The 19,691-nt window shown below is 41.3% G+C and overlaps 3 protein-coding genes across 5 annotated transcripts in view; 2 read left to right on the top strand and 1 right to left on the bottom strand.

Annotated features, from left to right (window-relative positions):
* Positions 1–8,393: 8,393 nt before the first annotated feature.
* On the top strand, positions 8,394–9,901 carry LOC121979565 (release factor glutamine methyltransferase-like). The gene is made up of 3 exons (XM_042531561.1): positions 8,394–9,125; positions 9,218–9,463; positions 9,529–9,901. Exons 1-3 carry the CDS (start codon positions 8,433–8,435, stop codon positions 9,658–9,660), a joined length of 1,071 nt encoding a protein of 356 aa, XP_042387495.1. The 5' UTR covers positions 8,394–8,432; the 3' UTR covers positions 9,661–9,901.
* A 677-nt stretch (positions 9,902–10,578) lies between these two features.
* Positions 10,579–14,583, top strand: LOC121979566 (vacuolar protein sorting-associated protein 2 homolog 2-like). The gene is made up of 11 exons (XM_042531562.1): positions 10,579–10,762; positions 11,122–11,166; positions 11,390–11,424; positions 11,519–11,569; positions 11,767–11,871; positions 11,961–12,032; positions 12,124–12,195; positions 13,063–13,143; positions 13,309–13,344; positions 13,467–13,528; positions 14,200–14,583. The coding sequence occupies exons 1-11, from the start codon at positions 10,729–10,731 to the stop codon at positions 14,267–14,269; spliced, it is 663 nt and encodes a 220-aa protein (XP_042387496.1). The 5' UTR covers positions 10,579–10,728; the 3' UTR covers positions 14,270–14,583.
* Positions 14,584–15,592: 1,009 nt separating this feature from the next.
* The window catches only part of LOC121979569 (phospholipid-transporting ATPase 2-like), a 34,922-nt gene continuing 30,823 nt past the window's right edge, over positions 15,593–19,691 (bottom strand). For 2 of the 3 annotated variants that reach the window (XM_042531566.1, XM_042531565.1), the window contains exons 20-26: positions 17,914–18,031; positions 17,602–17,775; positions 17,400–17,451; positions 16,415–16,542; positions 16,176–16,326; positions 15,816–16,108; positions 15,593–15,725 (exon numbers count right to left, since the gene is read on the bottom strand). In XM_042531566.1, the coding sequence (XP_042387500.1) occupies positions 15,674–15,725; positions 15,816–16,108; positions 16,176–16,326; positions 16,415–16,542; positions 17,400–17,451; positions 17,602–17,775; positions 17,914–18,031 (968 nt within the window). In that variant the 3' untranslated portion in view covers positions 15,593–15,673. Of the gene's footprint in view, positions 16,109–16,175; positions 16,327–16,414; positions 16,543–17,399; positions 17,452–17,601; positions 17,776–17,913; positions 18,032–19,691 lie in introns of all 3 variants that reach the window. The other variant, XM_042531568.1, reaches the window with a different exon arrangement.

The following is a 19,691-nucleotide window of genomic DNA, read 5'->3' on the forward strand; positions in this document are numbered from 1 at the left end:
TATTCCACAATTCCTTGGCATTGTTGTAACCACCTATCTTACACAAGATATCGTTAGGTAATGAGAATTCAAAAATTTTCATTACCTCGTCGTTGATTACGGATTGGTGGATTTGTTCCTTCGTCCACCTCTTCTTCTCAAGAATTTCTCCTTCTTCATCCCTTGGAGGAGCAAAACCTACTTGTACATAATTCCAATTAACTAAGTTAGTCATAAGAAAGTACTTCATTCTTACCTTCCAAAACGCGAAGTCGTCGCGATCGTAGAAGGGTGGAATCGTGATGTCTTCTCCAAGTCGATCCATTCTCTAGCTTGTGCTCCCTTGGGTGTTAATCCGCCGAAGAGCAACCTGGCTCTGATACCACTTTATAGGATCGATAGTCGCGGAGGGGGGGTGTGAATAGCCGACCCCAAATCTTCGTTTCTTTCTACAAATCAAGGTTAGCGCAGCGGAAATAAAAATAGTAGAAACGAAAGCGGAGAAATCAAACCTCAATACGCGTCGATGTAACGAGGTTCGGAGATATACTCCTACTCCTCGGCGTGTCCGTAAGGTGGACGAAGCCTATCAATCCGTCGGTGGATGAGTCCCCGGAGAACCGGCTAATATATATACTCCTTCTGGGTGGAGAAACCTCGCCACAATCTTTCTTGCACCAGCAAGAATAGGAGTACAAGAATACACAAGAAGAAGCAACAATATGAATGTAAAAACAAACAATCTTGCCTTCTCGTCGGCTGTTGATGAAGCAGCAACTTCACGGGCCAAATACAGCAGCAATTGTTGGAGACCCCAGCCGAGGAAGCTCACGCGAAGCTTCAGCTAAGAAGAGCTCAGCAAAGCTCAACAACAACAAGCTCTTACAGAAGCAAGAGGTAGCAGCTGAGGAGAGGAAGAAGAAGAAGTATTGCTGTAGAAGCCCTTGATCTCCTTTTATAACCTGCACTGCAAAGAAGACAGCGAAGAAGACGGAGATAGCCGTTGTCACTCATAACGGCTATACCTGGACCGATCAGGCTCCACCCTGATCGGTCCGAGGCCTCCCTGATCGGTCTTGGGGACCGATCAGGACCTATGCTGATCGGTCCCCAGACCGATCAGCACTCTTCACAGAGAACTCGCCCAACTCTCTGATCGTCTCTTGATCGGTCCACAGACCGATCCTCTCCTTTTCTCTTTGCCTTCTGTTCGCTTTCTGATCGGTCTGCAGACCGATCAGATAACATACAGTAGCATACTGTTTGGTTACTGATCGGTCACCAGACCGATCAGATAACCCAGTGTATCACTGGATCGATCCACTGATCGATCCAGCTCTTGGTTTTTGCCCAAACCAAGTCCCACGCCTTCCAAACCAATATCCGGTCAACCTTGACCTATTGGTATCTCATGCTTAGCATCTGGTCACTCCCTTGACCTGCTAAGACTCCCTACCAAGTGTCCGGTCAATCCCTTTGACCCACTTAGACTTTTCTCTTCGTGCCAAGTATCCGGTCACTCCCTTGACCTACTTGACCTTCACAACACCAGATGTCCGATCAGCCTTGATCCACTCACCAGGACTTTCACCAACTGCCTGGCTTCACTCACCAGGACTTTCACTTTCACCTAGCTTCACTCACTAGGGTTTTCACCTGGCTTCACTCACCAGGATTTCCAATCTGCCTGGCTTCACTCACCAGGACTTTTCCGTCTGCCTGGCTTCACTCACCAGGACTTTCCATCTGCCTGGCTTCACTCACCAGGACTTTCACCTGGCTTCACTCACCAGGATTTTCACCTGGTTTCACTCACCAGGATTTTCTATCTGCCTTCCTGATCTAGAGAACGAGCTACCGAGCCCTCTCTGACCTAGTCCGGAGAACGAGCTACCGAGCCCTCTCCGTCTTTCACTTCCGGTCCAGAGAACGAGCTACCGAGCCCTCTCTGATCTAGTCCGAGCTACCGAGCCCTCTCCGTCTTTCACTTCCGGTCCAGAGAACGAGCTACCGAGCCCTCTCTGACTTCCACTTGCCAAGTTCCCATACTTGGACTTCTCCGTGCCAAGTCTCCATACTTGGACTTTCTCCCGTGCCAAGCTCCCTGCTTGGACTTTTCTCGTGCCAAGTCAACTCACCTCGGGTCAACCAGGTCAACCTTGACCAAGGGTTGCACCCACAACCTCCCAAGTTTCTGTTCTTGTCAAACATCAAGATACAATCTCCCATCAAAATACAACTCTTCTATTCTCGTCAAACATCAAAATATAACTCGAGTCAGGTCAACTCGAGTCGGGTCAACCAGGTCAACCTTGACCTAAGGTTGCACCAACAATCTCCCCCTTTTTGATGTTTGACAAAACCATAACCTAACTTAGGTTTTCTAATGTTCTTCCTTGAACATTCTTCCTTGTTAGGATCGATGGTCGCGGCTAGAGAGGGGGGGGTGTGAATAGCCGACTCCAAATCTTCGTTTCTTTCTACAAATCAAGGTTAGCGCAGCGGAACTAAAAATAATAGAAACGAAAGCGGAGAAATCAAATCTCAACACGCGTCGATGTAACGAGGTTCGGAGATATAATCCTACTCCTCGGCGTGTCCGTAAGGTGGACGAAGCCTATCAATCCGTCGGTGGATGAGTCCCCGGAGAACCGGCTAATATATATACTCCTTCTGGGTGGAGAAACCTCGCCATAATCTTTGCAACAGCAAGCAGAAGTACAAGTACAACAAGAAGCTAAGAACATAAATGTAACAACACTAGCTTGCCTTCTTTTCTTCGACTGGATGAAGCAGCAGCTTCACAAGACGCCTACAACAGCAGGAACCAGCCGATGAAGCTCACACAAAGCTTCAAGCAGAAGCGAGCTCAGCAAAGCTCAAATCACAGCAGTGAAGAAGAAGAAGCAGAAGCTTCGGACTGGAAGAAGAGTATCCTGTAGCAGCCCTCGATCTCCTTTATATAGCCCGAACCTGCAACTGCACCTGCAAAGCAGACAGCGAAGAAGACGGAGATACCCGTTGAATCTCAACGGATATACCTGGACCGATCAGGACATCCGACCAAAGCAGAGCACATTCCGATCGAAGCTCGATCGGTCGACTGAACCTCGGGATCATGTCCTTCCTTTTCTCCCAAACTGTTGCTCGGTCCGCAGACCGATCAACATACATCTGTAGCATCGTTGTTTATTCTGATCGGTCACCAGACCGATCAGATAACCAATTTTATCACTGGATCGATCCACTGATCGATCCAACTCTTGGTTTTTGCCCAAACCAAGTCCCACACCTTCCAAACCAATATCCGGTCAACCTTGACCTATTGGTATCTCATGCTTAGCATCTGGTCACTCCCTTGACCTGTTAAGACTCTCTACCAAGTGTCCGGTCAATCCCTTTGACCCACTTAGACTTTTCTCTTTGTGCCAAGTATCCGGTCACTCCCTTGACCTTCTTGACCTTCACAACACCAGATGTCCGATCAGCCTTGATTCACCTGGCTTCACTCACCAGGATTTCCAATCTGCCTGGCTTCACTCACCAGGACTTTTTCGTCTGCCTGGCTTCACTCACCAGGACTTTTCCGTCTGCCTGGCTTCACTCACCAGGACTTTCACCTGACTTCACTCACCAGGATTTTCACCTGGCTTCACTTACTAGAATTTTCCATCTGCCTTCCTGATCTAGAGAACGAGCTACCGAGCCCTCTCTGACCTAGTCCGGAGAACGAGCTACCGAGCTCTCTCCGTCTTTCACTTTTGGTCCAGAGAACGAGCTACCGAGCCCTCTCTGACCTAGTCCGGAGAACGAGCTACCGAGCCCTCTCTGACTTCCACTTGCCAAGTTCCCATACTTGGACTTCTCCGTGCCAAGTCTCCATACTTGGACTTTCTCTTGCCAAGTCAACTCACCTCGGGTCAACCAGGTCAACCTTGACCAAGGGTTGCACCCACAACCTCCCAAGTTTCTGTTCTTGTCAAACATCAAGATACAACTTGAGTCAGGTCAACTCGAGTGAGGTCAACCAGGTCAACCTTGACCTAAGGTTGCACCAACAATCTCCCATCAAAATACAACTCTTCTGTTCTCGTCAAACATCAAAATACAACTCGAGTCAGGTCAACTCGAGTCGGGTCAACCTTGACCTAAGGTTGCACCAACAAAAATGTTATGCCATGATTGTATGTTGGTTTGAATTCTATTTCATGCTTATGAAGATTCGGTTATGAGGAGATTTGAGGCCTAGGAAAGTTTAAACCAAGTCTAGGAGGCTCATGACCTTCTTGATGAAATGATATGAAACTAGTTTGATGTTCTTATAGTTGCTTGTTACATAGAAATTTGGTTACATGTAACTCTCGGCCACATTAAGTTTTAAAGTAGGATGCTTAGATTTTAAACTAAGTTTACTCATGATGTTTCTTGTAATGATGCCATGAAAATTGTGTAGGGTTTCCATGCTTTTAGGCCACATGAAAAACAAATCCATGCTCACATGTTTCGGCCACATTGGTTTGAAGGCCTAGGAAAACTTAGAATCCAATCTAGATATGCTTATAATGTTTCTTGCAATAAATGCCATGAAATGTAGTTATGATTTCCATGTTCTTATGCCACTAGAAACTTAGTTTCCATGCTCACATGTTTCGGCCACTAATAGTCTAAAGGCCTAGATAAATTTAGAATCCAACTTAGATATGCTCATGATGTTTCTTGTGATAAATGTTATGAAATGTAGTTGTGGTTTCCATGCTCTTATGCCACTAGAAACCTAGTTTCCATGCTTGATGTGTTTCGGCCACCTTGAGTTAATGGGTTTAGGAAGTTTGGAACTTGAACCAAACGTGCTTATGATGTTCCTCATGAAATGTGTAGGATATTGGCTTAAGGTTCAACACTTTCATGCTACTTGTAACCTAGAATGAGACATGCTAGGGTTCGGCCATGATAAGGTTAGAAGCTTAGGGAACTTAGAACCCAAATTAAACATGCTCAAGTTGTTCCTTATGAAATATGATATGATATGAGTTTAGGGTTTACATGTTTGCTTGTTGCTTAAAACTTGATTGCTCTTCATGAAGGTTTCGGCCATGAAAGAATTAGAAACCTAGGAGGACTTAAAAATTTAGGTTAACATACTTATGATCTTTCTTATGCTAGTATGTGAAGATATCATGAGATTCTTATGTTGTATGTTGTCTAGAGATCATGTCCCTACTCATGACTTTCGGCCATAATAGGTTTAGTGACCTAGATGTACCTCACATGCTATGTAAATGAATTAAGAGATGTTATTTAATGATTCCATGAATGGTTATGTCTTTCTATGATAGGTGATATGCTCTTTTATGTATACTTATAATCCATGCATGACAATGTTCTTGTGATGTGCTATGTGCCCAATTATGCATGCTTTATGTTAAGTTAAATGACATGTTCATTATGTATGCTTATGATCCATGCATGTGTTATGTTCCCAATTATGCAGGCTTTATGTTAAGTTAAATGACATGTTCATTATGTATGCTTATGATTCATGCATGTGCTATGTGCCCAATTATGCATGCTTTATGATATGATAAGTGATATGTTCATTATGTATGCTTATGATTCATGCATGTGTTGTGTGCCTAAATATGCATGTTTTATGATATGTTAAGAAACATGATATGCATGAAAGGATAAGAACTATGATATGTATGACATGCTACTTTACTTTATGTATGACTTGTACCAAGGGTGGGCTCCATAAGCGCCCCAGGGTCGATGGACTAAGAAATAGGCCTCGTTATGGATGGGCTCCTAAGTGCCCCTAGGTCGATGGACTAAGAAACGGGCCTAGTATATATGCCTTGTAGGGTTCAAGACTTGTTACCTTGGACCTACATAGGACGCGCGCATTTATGTATGTGGTACAAGTCAGGGCCCTAATCATGTTGAGATTATGTTTAAGTATGTATATTATAAATTTTCAAAAGACATGTTGCATATGTTTCACGATACATGTTTAGGAATTCACCTTGCATATACTTTATGATTATGTCATGATATTTATGATGATGTTAGGCTATGTCAGGATTCATTTGATATTAATGTTAGAATATGCTATGATACTTTATGATGATTATATTACGATATGCCATGATATGCTGCTTGATATGATAAATTGTTTCCATGCATTTTGACTTATGATTTTGATATGTTATACGGTTTTTGGAACTTACTGAGCCATGAGTGCTCACAGCTTACTTTCTTGTACCACAGATAAAGGCAAGGAATGGATGTACTAGGAGCTAGAAGGATGTGTGTGGTAGTGGCTTGGCTAAAAGGGAAAGACTTGCTTTTGTTAATAAAGAAATATGCCATGCTTATGTTATTTCATTATGACTCCATGACATTATTTATGTGTTTGGGTATTATGACTCAAAAATCACGATAAGTATGCTATATGGTTTATATGTCCGTAGTGATTTTAAAGTAAGGAAAAGTTTTTAAATTCTATAAGCAAGACTTCCGCTGTATTAAGTAAGTATGTATGTCCAAGTAACCTCCGTCGCCTTAGCAGGAGGGGCGGGGCGTTACACTTGGGGTGCCCATCTAGTCAAGACTAACTCCCCAGAATGCACCTGCTTCACCACTGCCAACAAAGACCTAGCTTGGCAGTCTACTATGACATCTGAATACAATGCCCTTCTTCAGAACCACACATGATCACTAGTTCCACGCTCAACTCACCAAAATATCGTGGGATGCAAATGGGTACTCAAAATTAAACGCAAGGCAGATGATTCTATTGACAGGTACAAAGCTTGTCTCGTTGCTAAAAGCTTTCACCAACAACCTGGTCTTGACTATGTAGAGACATTTAGTCCGGTTGTCAAACCCACAGTCATCTGAACTATTCTCTCTCTCTCCACCACCCATGGATGACCCATACACCATCTATATGTCAGCAACGCTTTTCATGGTACTCTTCATGAGGAGGTTTATATGACTCAACCTCTTTAGTCATCCTGACCAACCTGACCACGTATGCCGGCTACACAAAGCCATCTATTGTCTCAAGGAAGCCCCTTGAGCATGACATACCACCCTACATGCTTCCTTACTCACTAGGGTTTACTGAGTCCAGGTCAGATACGTCGCTTTTCCTCTTTCACTCTGCACAAATCACGGCAAACCTCTTGGCTTATGTGGATGACATCATCTAGGCACCTACTTTATTGCATCTACAACTACTCATCTAAGCACCTCCTTTCCTCTCAAGGATTTGGACGACCTACACTACTTCCTTGGTATTGGGCTACTCGCACAACAACTGGTCTCTTCCTATGTCAGTCCAAATATATTACTGACATTCTCTCTCCAGCAAACATGCATCAAGCTAAACCACTCAACAACCCTATTTCTGGAGGTTCCTCTCTATCTCAACACGATGGAGACCCACTTCCCGATCCTCACATATATCAGAGCATTGTTGGTGTCTTATAGTACTTGACACTCGCTCGTCCTGAATTGGCATTTACTATCAATCGAACCTGTCAATTTATGCATAAACCCACTACAACTCACTAGATTGCGGTCAAACGAATTCTCCGATATCTTCGTCACACCCCTTGTCATGGCCTCATGCTGCGCCCAACAACTTCTCTCACTCTGATAGCATACTCAGATACTGATTGGGCTGCTTGTCCCGATGATCGTCGATCCACCACTGGCTATTGTATATTCCTTGGTGACAATATCATCTCTTGGAATTCAAAGATTCAACATGTTTCCCGATCCAGTACTGAGTCTGAATATTGGGCACTAGCTCATGCTACTGCGGACTATGTTGGCTTCAATCTTTTCAATCTTTATTAGGCGAACTCCGAGTGTCTATGCTATCTCCTCCCATTCTTTGGTGTGACAACATTGGCGCAACTTTCGTCACTGCCAATCTCATCTTTCACGCTCATACAAAACATATTGAGATAGATTTTCACTTTGTTCGTGAACGTGTTACCCGCAGGACTCTCATCATCTTATATATCTCCACTCAAGATTACCTCGCTGACATCCTCACGAAGGACATCTTTTCTCACCGGTTTGCTCTTTTACGTTACAAACTCACGGTGTGTGTTACACCGCTTCGTTTGCGGGGGAATGATAAGGAAAGAAATAATCACCGCTTCCATTGCTTATGCCATTGTGCTTGTCGTAATCGAAAGCAACGGATATACCACCGACGACGATGAGAAAGGAATGAAGAAGAGCTGCGCACCACTTCCAGAGGTTTAGGGTATGCGATCTGAGCAAGATTAGGGACGACCAGTTTATACAGTAGCTATCAGGCACATCTTCACCGTCGATTTAATGAACTTCTTTGCTGTTTAAATCAACGGTTGGATGTGCATTGGATACATATCTTTAAGCGGAACTAAAGAAAGAGTTCAATTTGGACGGTGGAGATGACGCTTCGCTTTCCATTCTCTATCTGCTCCCCTCTCCCACCCAACCTCGCTTCGTCCCTCCGCCGCCGTTTCTCCGCCTCTACTCCGCCCGCTGCCACCGCCCTTTCCTTCTCTCAGCCGCCGTCATCGCCCACAGCCGAGCATCTAAACCCGCTCTTCCTCCGTCCCCTGTCCTTCACTGCCTCCCGCTCCGACCTCCTCGACTTCCGCCGCTGGGCCGAATCCCTCGCCCTCGCCGCCGCCCCCCGCCTCAGCTCCGACGGAGGACCAGGGGAAGACCTCCTCCGCCGCGAACTCGCGTGGATGCTCGAGGATGCCGCAGCTGACCCCGGCGTCGGCGCGGTCCGGCTCCGGGTCGAGCTGGAGGAGCTCTACCGCCTGTGGAGGGAGAGGATCGAGGAGAGGCGGCCGCTTCAGTACATCGTCGGGTGCGAGCACTGGCGGGACTTGGTCTTGGCGGTGCAAGATGGGGTTTTGATACCGAGGCCGGAGACGGAGATGGTGGTGGATCTGGTCGCCGAGGTGGAGGGCTTCGAGCACGGCTTGTGGGCCGACCTGGGCACCGGGAGCGGAGCCATTTCTGTCGGAATTGGGAGGATGTTGCGGGAGGGAGGGAGAGTCTTCGCAACGGATCTGAGTCCTATTGCGTTGGGGATAGCAAGGCTCAATGTGGAGAGGTATGGATTAAAGGTTAGTTTGATTCTTCTATCGATCCATCAATTCTTCTTCTTCTTCCTCTTCTTCTCCTTCTTCTTCTTCTCCTTCTTCTTCTCCTCATGTAGGATAAAATTGAGTTAAGGCAAGGTTCCTGGTTTGAGCCTCTGCGAGATGTCGAAGGCAAACTTACAGGTCTGGTCAGCAACCCTCCATACATTCCCAGTGGCAATATTCCTGGTCTACAAGCAGAAGTTTGTCAGCATGAACCAGAGCTTGCCCTAGACGGAGGTGCAGATGGCACGGACCATCTCCTTCATCTGTGCCAGGGCTCTGCTTCTGCACTCAGATCCGGTGGTTTCTTTGCTTTCGAGGTAAGTTTATGCTTCCCTTTAATCGCAACTCATCTGCATTGCTGATTTCCCCAAGTTGATTGCAGACGAATGGCGACGAGCAAACGAAGTTAATTGCGGATTTGATGACGACGCGGTGGGCGAAGCTCTTCCACAGCGTGAAGATCGTGCCGGACTTCGCAGGGATCGAGAGGTTTGTGACTGGATTTCGCAGATGAGCGCCGTTCTTCGAATTCGCAGCCTCCGGCACTGTGTGAAGAAGAAGCCTGATAGAATAATCATCGATGTCGTTCCAATTAGGATGATCACGTTGGTTTGATTATTAGGGTAAAAAATTATCCAATTTTACTAGATCAAATAATCTAATATTACTAGATCAGACAATGTAATATCATGACCTACATCCGACTCTATATCCGGCGATTCTTATATATTTGATATTCGACGGATTATCAGTTATTTGAATATCTGATCCTATATAAGTATAAAATATAAATATAAGTACAATAAAAAAATAAAATATTTTAAAATGATAATAGACATTACTTATTATACGTTGTAGCTAGCTAGCAGCTTATCGACAGTAGCTGTTATAACGTGTAGTAGCTTATCAGCAATAGTTGCTATAAGTGGGGGTGATTGTGGATCAGATTGGTTTGATTATTGGGATAAAAAATTATTCGGTCTTACTAGATCAGATAATGTAATATCAAGACCCTACATTCGGTTTTATATTCGGTGGATTATCTTTTTCGATTCAGATTGATATAAGTAGATTGGTCTGTTTGATGGTTGACTGCTCCACCCCTAGTTCCAATAGCGTTGTGAATCAATCTATCTCGATATTTAATTTGTGTTTTTGTTTTAAAAAAAAACTAATTTGATTTTAGCACGTATCTTAATGCTGATGTTCTTAATCAACAAAACTCGCTGCTTTTATTTCAAACATACCAAATTAAGCCGTTGGAGTGGGGTCCACGGAAGAAGTAGAAAGTCTAAATGTACTCCGGCCATCCACCCACGTTATCGCCGTCGAAGCTTTGAACCTTCTGGAGCGGGTCCTCCGTTTCCCATTGGCACACGTGTAAATTGCAATCTCTCTCGTTTTTTTTTTTTTTTTTTTTTGCAATATAATGCACTTTCCTGCGCGGCGGCTGTGTGCGCGAGTGAGCCAGTGTCGGAGACCGTTCGATCATTGGGAACCAAAACCCTAGCCATCTCCTGCTCTGCTGCTCCCGATCTCAGATTTAGATCGCTCGATCGCTTTGCTCGGGAGAAGAGAAGAGATGAACATTTTCAAGAAGAAGACTTCTCCCAAAGGCAAGGATTAACAATACTTTCTTGATCTGCAATTGCATACACCTCCCCGTTTCGCTTGATTCCATGTGTTCCGGTTTGTTTTGATCTGATAGTGGCGTGATGCATTTCCTCTTCGTCATAAAAAGAATGAATTTGCTATCGCATTTGTTTTTCACACCAAAATTGTGCCAATAGACACTCTAATTTGCACTCCTATGCTATGTTTGGGGATCGGGATGGTGGTGGGGGATCAAAAGTAAATGATGTGTTCTTGTTGTTTTCGTTTTATTTTATTTGCTGGTTTTCTCTTTGATACTACTTCGGTGCATGAGAAAATTTTGGACCTTCCTCTTTAATCGTGCCTATTTTCTTCATCGCAGATGCTCTCAGAACGAGTAAAAGAGAAATGGCAGTCGCCACAAGAGGTATACCGTGTTATTTAGATTATTAAGGTTTTATTCCGGGAGTTTTTAACTGTATTTGCTCATCATTGGAAAAGGTTGTTATTTGCGTTGTATCTTAGGTTAGATCAGAATTCAGAGTCAGGAAGTTTGTGTCCAGCACATTTACATTAATGTTTCTGCAAATTATGAGTTTCTATAAGAACAAATGTTAGCGGTGATTCTGATCCTATTATCTTGTTTTCAGGTGTTGAACGAGAGATTGCTTCCCTGCAGTTAGAGGTTTTGGTGTTCATCAGTACAACACACTTAAATTAATTAATTAATTTTATTCCCTTTGTCATACTGATTGTTACTTACAAATGAATGAAAACAGGAGAGAAAACTAGTTGCAGAAATCAAGAAGACTGCGCAAACTGGGAATGAGGAAAGTTTTGTTTTGCACTTGTTTTTTTATTCATTGTTATGACATTCTTTTTGCTCCAACAATGTTCTTCATTGTTCAGGAATGCACTCATCATTATAGAGTTCTATAATAAGTTATAACAGGATCTTCTTGTCGTGCATGTACTTTTCTGCACCTAATGAATATTACACAACTTGCTTTGGCATTTACTCTTTCAGGCTGCCACCCGGATTTTAGCTCGTCAGCTTGTTCGTCTAAGGCAGCAAATTACTAATCTGCAAGGCAGTCGTGCTCAGATAAGAGGCATAGCAACACACACTCAGGTCAAGAAGTTTTGATCAACTTGAGTTATGGAAATGTTATTGCTTGGATTTGGATTTGAATGTAAAAAATTGATATTTAACCTTTTCAGGCAATGTATGCAAGCACCTCAATTTCCACAGGAATGAAAGGTGCAAGCAAGGCAATGGCTGCTATGAACAAGGTGATGAGAATTTTAGGTTGAAGGAAAAAACTGTTACTTAGATGTTGGCCCAGTTATTCTGACACACTGGCATGCAAATTATACTTTTCAGCAAATGGAACCAGGGAAGCAGGCAAAACTCATGAAAGAATTCCAGAAGCAATCCTCACAGATGGACATGACAGTATTGTTCCTGAACTCTAGTCCCTTGAGCTTTCAACTTTTACATTCATCATAATTTTGGTTTTAAAGATGAATTTGTTTTTTTACGATTAGATTCATTAAATCCATGTTGTCAAACTAGTCACCAGCTGTAGGATTGGTTTGTAACTTCAGTTGATTGTGTTCCAATGAATATATTTGCTGAACTATATGTGACTCTAGGAGTTGCTCAGTAAAAATAGCTGAAAAAAATGAGTATCGTTTTTTGGTTTGTGGGATTTCGATACCTATTAGTAGGTCTATACTTAGAGAATTATTCTGTCAATATCTTGGGTCCACATTTTTCTTTCTTCCTTTTTATTTTATGCATTAGCAACATTGGAGTAATATATATCTGATTATCCTAATTTCATCTGTCCTTAATTATTTCCCCTTGGATAGGCGGTAATCGGTCCCTCATGCAATATACTACTCCCAAAGTTTCCCACACTAACAAAATGAAAATGCAAAATATAGGTGCAGAAATCAGGGTCGTCCATTTCTTTTTTTTTGGCTCAAACCATGATCAATCTTACAGAAAAATTATGTTTGGTTGAGTTTTGGACCAAATTGGTTCATTTTGGTTTAAATTGATAGAAATAAAGGTTTTTTTGGTTTCATTTGTAAACCAAAGAAAACCAAACAATCAAAATTATCCCTTGTAAATACTAATATCTATACATATATTTGTCATTTTTTAATTTTATTTTGAATAAATTTAGAGGATTTATCTGTAAATTTTACAATACCGTAACTCAATTTAATGCATTTTAAGGTTATAATTTATTTCCATGTGTTGTATGCATGTGTTTGATTCCCATGAGTTAAATTTTTTACTCAAACTTGGCAGCTTGAAATGATGTCAGAGACCATTGATGAAACTTTGGACAAAGATGAAGCAGAAGAAGAAACAGAAGAATTGACGAACCAGGTAAATACAATTTTTGCTTAGTTATAGCATAGATGCATAGCCAGCTAAAATTGATGGCAACTTCTTGGAGGAACCAAAACTATCTTCTTTGGATTTCAGTTTCTTTTTTATAATTCACATTTCACTTGGTACTTATTCCATGCTCCCATCATTTAATGCTTCTAGGTGCTTGATGAAATTGGTGTTGATGTTGCTTCACAGGTACACCTTTAGCATGCCTGTGTAGTCTGCTATTTTAAATATTAACTTCATACTCATCATCCTGGATTTATTTAATTATTCAATGCTAGCTCAACATCTGTTCTTTGGCATTTATTTTCCAGCTATCTTCGGCTCCCAAAGGCCGGATTGCCGTCAACAGCAAGAGAGCTGATGCTGTCACAAGGTATTTTATATGGTTGTTAGTGAACAACCCCATTACATTACAACTTCAATTATGCTATTCTGTTTGTAGATGATTTTCACTTTTATGCATTGCAGTCAAGATTAGAGACAAACTGTTGCAAATCACAATAATGATCTATATAGTAATTCTACTACATGGTTGCTGTCTCTAATAAATACCTCAATTTCCTACTGCAGTATTGTCATTTGATTAGTCGTTACAGTTTATCAGTTCATAATCCCAAGCTATGTTAGCCCTAAATATATTTAGATCTGGTTGTATGGTTCTTATCCTCCTATCGAACTCTGAACCTATGCATAAAAAATGGATTGGAACCTTTTAATTCGAACTGAGAATTGACTTAGACAAGCTAATTAGTAGAACTGAGGTATCATATCCAATTTTCATAATTATTTCCTTACTCTCTTGCTCTAAGAGAAGGGGAGCCTTGGCGCAACGGTAAAGTTGTTGTCATGTGACCAAAAGGTCACGGGTTTGAATCCTGGAAACAGCCTCTTGCAAAAAAAAGTAGGGTAAGACAGCGTACAATGGATCTTTCCCCGAGACCCCACATGACGGGAGCTTCGTGCACCGGATTGTCTTTTTTTTTCCTCTCTTGCTCTAAGGCACCGTTTTCTCTGTTAAAGAATATTTTATTCCTTTGATTTCAGGAATGTAGTTCATGATAATTCTCAAGTTGATGATCTTGAGAAGCGAATGGCATCACTGCGGCGTCTCTAGTCAGGCAAAATATATTGTTACTGGTCAGATGGGCTGATGCTTCTTTGAAGCTTGCAAGAAAAGTTGTATACCTACCCTTCTGTTGGATTGGTGTTTTTTGTGAAGCCTGCAAAAGAAAGAAAAACAAAACAAAAGTCTAATATTGTGGAAGTATTTTTGTGAAACTTTTAGTATTTTGATAGTAGATCTCGATTTATCTGTTTTTATACATTTTTACCCTCTCTACTACTCGATGTCAATAATAATATGGCAGGAGGACATCTATAAAGCACATTGTAATTAGGTTACTACAGATTGAATTTCTAGTAGATAAATATTGTGTTTTGTTTATTTTATATCTTGGTAATGATTCTCAAGTAATTGTTTTATCTAATTGTTACTTTGTTATCTTTTATATTGACAATGTTATGAATAATTGTATACTGATAATCTTGAGGAATATGTATAGAATTCTCCTTGATGTTGACTTTTATATATATATATATATATATATATATATATATATTGGAAAAAATCATTAGGATAGATGTAAAGATAGGTTTTTTTTTTTTTAAAAAAAAGTTTTGGTCTTGTAAGATGGTGCAAATAGGTCGTATCTGAGCTCCGTGGACCCGTGTGTAGTTGTGTTGAGCCGGATTTTATGTAGCTCAAATATGGTCATGCTAGTGCTAACTTGATTTGAGCGGTTCCAACCCAATCTCTCGTTCATAGACCAATTTATTTTTTAAAATATAATTTTAAAATAAACAACATATTACATTAGTCAGTCCAATAAAAATTTTCTACTGATCATTAAAATAAAGAAAAATACTCTCGGAAATTCATCTAAGTCAGACAAGATTTTCGGATCCCGTTTACTCTGATCCGCTCCTGAATCAAGGCAGTGATTGAAGAATTGAATGATCTCCATTTATTTAATAAGTGGAAATTATTAAATCCCTCGAATCACTACAATAAATCAAGATCTGATTCACTAAATACGAACCAGAGGATCCCCGCTTCATTTAAGCGGGCATTCTTAATTATTGTCCGCAGCTGAAATTCGACTCTTAAAGGACCTAACCGCTGCAGGGCTTTACATTAAACCAATCAATCTTATCGTTCTTTAGAAGATTTTTATTGTTGAATTAAAGAATCTACTATAAACACAATAGCATTGAAAACATCAAGAGCTATCACGATTAAGGCAGAGTAGGAGCACATCTTTTTTCTCTTATCAAATCTGAACAAGAGCATTTTTTTTATTAATTTTAAAGATAGAAATAACAAATGGCAAAAACGTTTCTAAGAAGGAATCACGACATGCGAAATCAAAAACCAGTCTAATCTTAAAAAAAAAATTATTTTTATTATCAGCCTCTGATTTTAGAATTCCATCCAAAAGTTTGAAGTGATGTAGCATCTCTACTCTGTTAACATACATACAATTTCCAGAAGACCAGCATTCTGATCATCCCTGTAAAGTTCTAAAGGATACTCATTTAGTATGTGAAAAATAAATTATCGTCAATTATCTTTGCAATTTCTCGAATAAGATGTAGACAACCTCGATTGAGCTGGTTGTAAGAAATCAAACGCAGACGGCCCAACGGCTCTTCTGGTAGCTGTTGGGGAATCTGTTATCAAAGGCTCATAAACACTGCTCTTGAATTTATTCCGCGACGCCAATGAGCCAACATCCTTCTCTATTGACTTCAGCTGCGAGTCAAGGTCTCGTATCGAAAATGTGGCTACACGAGATCGCTCTGCCTGCTGAAGTATGTTAATTGCACTCGATCTGTATGTATATCTAAAGTACTTGAGAGCCAGCACGGGACCCATTCCTACCACAGTAATAAGCTGGAACAAGGGAATGTTAGCTAGCACAAGGTTGGAAATAGTAATTGCAAGGATGACAGATACTCACAAATAAAGTTATCCAGTATGATGGTTGTCTACAGAGGCGGAACATGATCGTGTACAGTCCTGCCGATGGTATGGCGCTGATCATTAAGTTGAGGCCATAGAAACACAATAAGTTGCCCCAGATAGCAAGGTGATGGAAGATGGTGAAGGAACTGGAAGATTCAACAATACATTAATTGAGAGATTGGACAAAGAATTTTGGATGAGAACTACTAGTGTGATATTGATGTAAATGCTTACTTCATTTCAATTGTCACTACAAAAGCCTGCAGCCAAATACAACCTGAGAGGGCAACCATTGATAGCTGTTCCATCTCACTTTTCTCATCAGCATATGCGTGTACAGTTATTAAGAAAACAACAAGAGCCTGATATTATGAGAATATTAGCAACTACATGAGCTAATTGTGCCAATTGCGTACCAATTAGATAATTATGACAGACCAGATGTTAATTCTACGTTAAAACGAATAGGCATGCAATTTTCCATTTCCCTTTTCTTAATGTATATTATACATATAGCAGTCTCTTGATCAGACCACCGAGGTTCATAGACTCGAGAATGCACAGAAGTGGATAAGAATTCTGAAGATTAATTTAGGAGCTACAATCTCATCTCGACTAAGAAAAAACAATAGATGTGAAGATTACACTGACTATTTCTGCAATGATGGAAGCTTATAAACAAGAAAATGTTGACATGATAGGAATGTTAAAAAAGATCTCACATCAATACAGTTTGCAGATGTGGTTGCAAGAAATACAAATAGCTGTTAAAAGTTTCAGTTACGTAGAGAAAAAAAATCAACAGTTGAAGCTAAGGACATAAAATATAACATATATGGTTTAGGAACCCTAAAAGGACAGTCCGGTACACGAAGCTCTCACCAATGTGGGGTACGTAGTCTTACTTTGCTTCGTAAGATATTGTTTCTGAGACTCGAACCCGTAACCTCTAGGTCACATGGCAGCAACTCTAGTGTTGTGCCAAGGCTCCCTTTTTGGTTTAGAAACAGTAGGACGAGGAAGAAAATTAATTTCAAATAAAAAAATTCTCATGCATAAAAACTGTATACAAGTAAACACATAGATATATAAACAGTTATTTGTCTCCCGGTAGTAGACACCTGAAAATTTGAAAGTCAAAATGGCCCAATGTATATCTCGACACTTGCAATTTGTAAAGTCAAAGGGATACGGTGAAGCAACAAACTAAACCACTTACATGATATAATGATCGACCAAACCATCCAGCAAATGTGCTTGGGTTTAAGAGCCTAGACATAATAAAGAGAGTCACAAATAACCCAATGGAAAGCAAGAATGAGACAGGAATTTAACTGTATTGATAGAAAAGCCTGAAGGAGCTGCTGAAAGGATTAAAGAAATTAAACCAGTTTATTTGGGCATGAACAAGTTCTGCTAACCTTCCAGCTTGACAATAAAATAAAATTTGGGGGTTCTGCATTACTGTCTTTTCTGTGAGGTCTTTGTCAAGAACAACTGTTAGAACAGGTACACTAGTGTAAAAGACGTTATAAGCCATAAGGCTAATAGAGTTGAATAAGCTGGTCCCAGAGACACCTGAGAAAAAAGAAAAGCTGCAAGCAACACAAATTACTGATGGTATAAAAGCTTAAAAATATTTGAATAGTCAATAAGATAATTAAACTGTTACAGATTTCTTACAATATATCATAATAAAACAGAAACCGATAGGAAAGGGGACCAGAACATACAATATCTGTATAAAACATATCAGCAATGACTTGTAAAAGGAGTATTGTGAGAGAAACGCCGTTCTGTTGTAAGAGTAGCGCCCATGAACAAGAATCAACCTTTTAAGGAACCTAAATTCTGACAAACCATACCAAAGTTGCATAGTTAACATAACGTAGCAGTTCCAAGGAAGAAGCAATAAGGCAAATGCTGGCAACTTTCATGAAAAATTTCAATATGTAAAAGGAGAATACTTTGTCAACATTCAGATTTAGAGAAAGGATATATAATTGCTAATAAAATGGAGCTGTGCAACTTAGAATTAACAAGTGATCTGGATAGATATTTATCTGCTCAAAAAGAAAAAAACACAACTTGGTAAAATACCATGATGTAAACACTTACTATTGACCTGTGGCTGAAAAGTTTTCTAAACATTTCTAAAGTAAAGCCAGTTTTTGTTCTCGCCATTCTACATCTTAGGGTGCGTTTGGTTAGGGGTAATCACTCAACTTTGGTTATCGAACCAAGGTTATATTGTTTAACCCTATTTGGTTTAGGTAATAAACGATTCCCAAGTAATCAATCAATCCCGCCACATCAGCAAACGCCATCAAAATTGAGAATGGGATTACTGCCAAAATGGATGGTTTTTGATGATTCCAGGATTAATGAAAAAATGTTCCCAAAATTATCCTCTACTTGTTCTTCTCACAGAGACAGAAAAATGCCTCTGCCTCTTCTCTGCTATTGGAAAGCGATCGGAAAAGGTATGAACCCTAATCTTCTCACGACCTCTATCTCGTCCCCGTCAACCCCTTGCAGCAACTCGCCGAGCAAGGCCCCTTCGACTGTGTGATCAACAAGCTCCACGACGTCGAATGGAAGGCCTAGCTTGTGGATTTTGCCGCCAAGTCCCTGGTCTCCGACAACAGCGCCAAGTCCCTTATTTATGAATAGGGTGACCTGCTCATGTTCAAACCTCCTCTCCTCCTCCAGGAGTTCGTCAATCCCGGCGGCGTCATCTTCAAGGTCTGTCACAGGAAACTTTGTGCAATGAGTGAGAAGAAAGTCCCACCCAAACGAACCACCTAAGCAGCACCACTCTGTCGCCTCCAACCCAAAGAGGTCAAATGGGCAGAGCTGCCTCTATCGAGCTTTCTCAAGGCAGCAATGGGCTTGCGGTAGGCCACGAGATTGTGTCTCTTCACCTTCGACATAATTAGGGATGCTGACCCGACACCATTACCTCATGAGTGACATCAACTACCTTGCTGGCTACTCCAAGTTGCCTTTGTTACAAAGAATTTGTGACCAACTTCTTCTGGGACATGGTTCATCAGAAAGAGGAGTCTGCTGCCCGTTCTTCTCTCCCCGCCAAGGACTGCTGAGATCCGGTGGTTGTCAAAGCACAGCGGCGATGGCCAGCGGTTTATGAGGCAGGGAGACGGCTAACGGTTTCTAAGGTGTAGTGACGGCGGGCGAAGCGAGGGTCTAGGGAGAGGAAGGGGCGGACAGCGAAGGACGGTGCGGTCGACAATTGTGAGAACATAGCGGCGACGATTGGTAGTTTCTTAGGAGCAGCGACGGCGGGCGAAGCGGTCAAACGATGGTTTCTGAGTACAACTGCAACGGCGGGCAAAGCGGACAAAGGACGGAAAGGTGAAGACGACGACAATGACACAGTGCAATGATGAATGAACTTTAGTTTTTTAATTTAAACTTTAGTTAATTGATTCAATCAACTCCTATAATTTAAATAGGCTTCTCACCCCAAATTATATTTTCTTATTAAAAT

Source organism: Zingiber officinale, chromosome 5A (assembly GCF_018446385.1).
Source record: "Zingiber officinale cultivar Zhangliang chromosome 5A, Zo_v1.1, whole genome shotgun sequence".
Taxonomy (NCBI): Eukaryota; Viridiplantae; Streptophyta; class Magnoliopsida; order Zingiberales; family Zingiberaceae; genus Zingiber; species Zingiber officinale.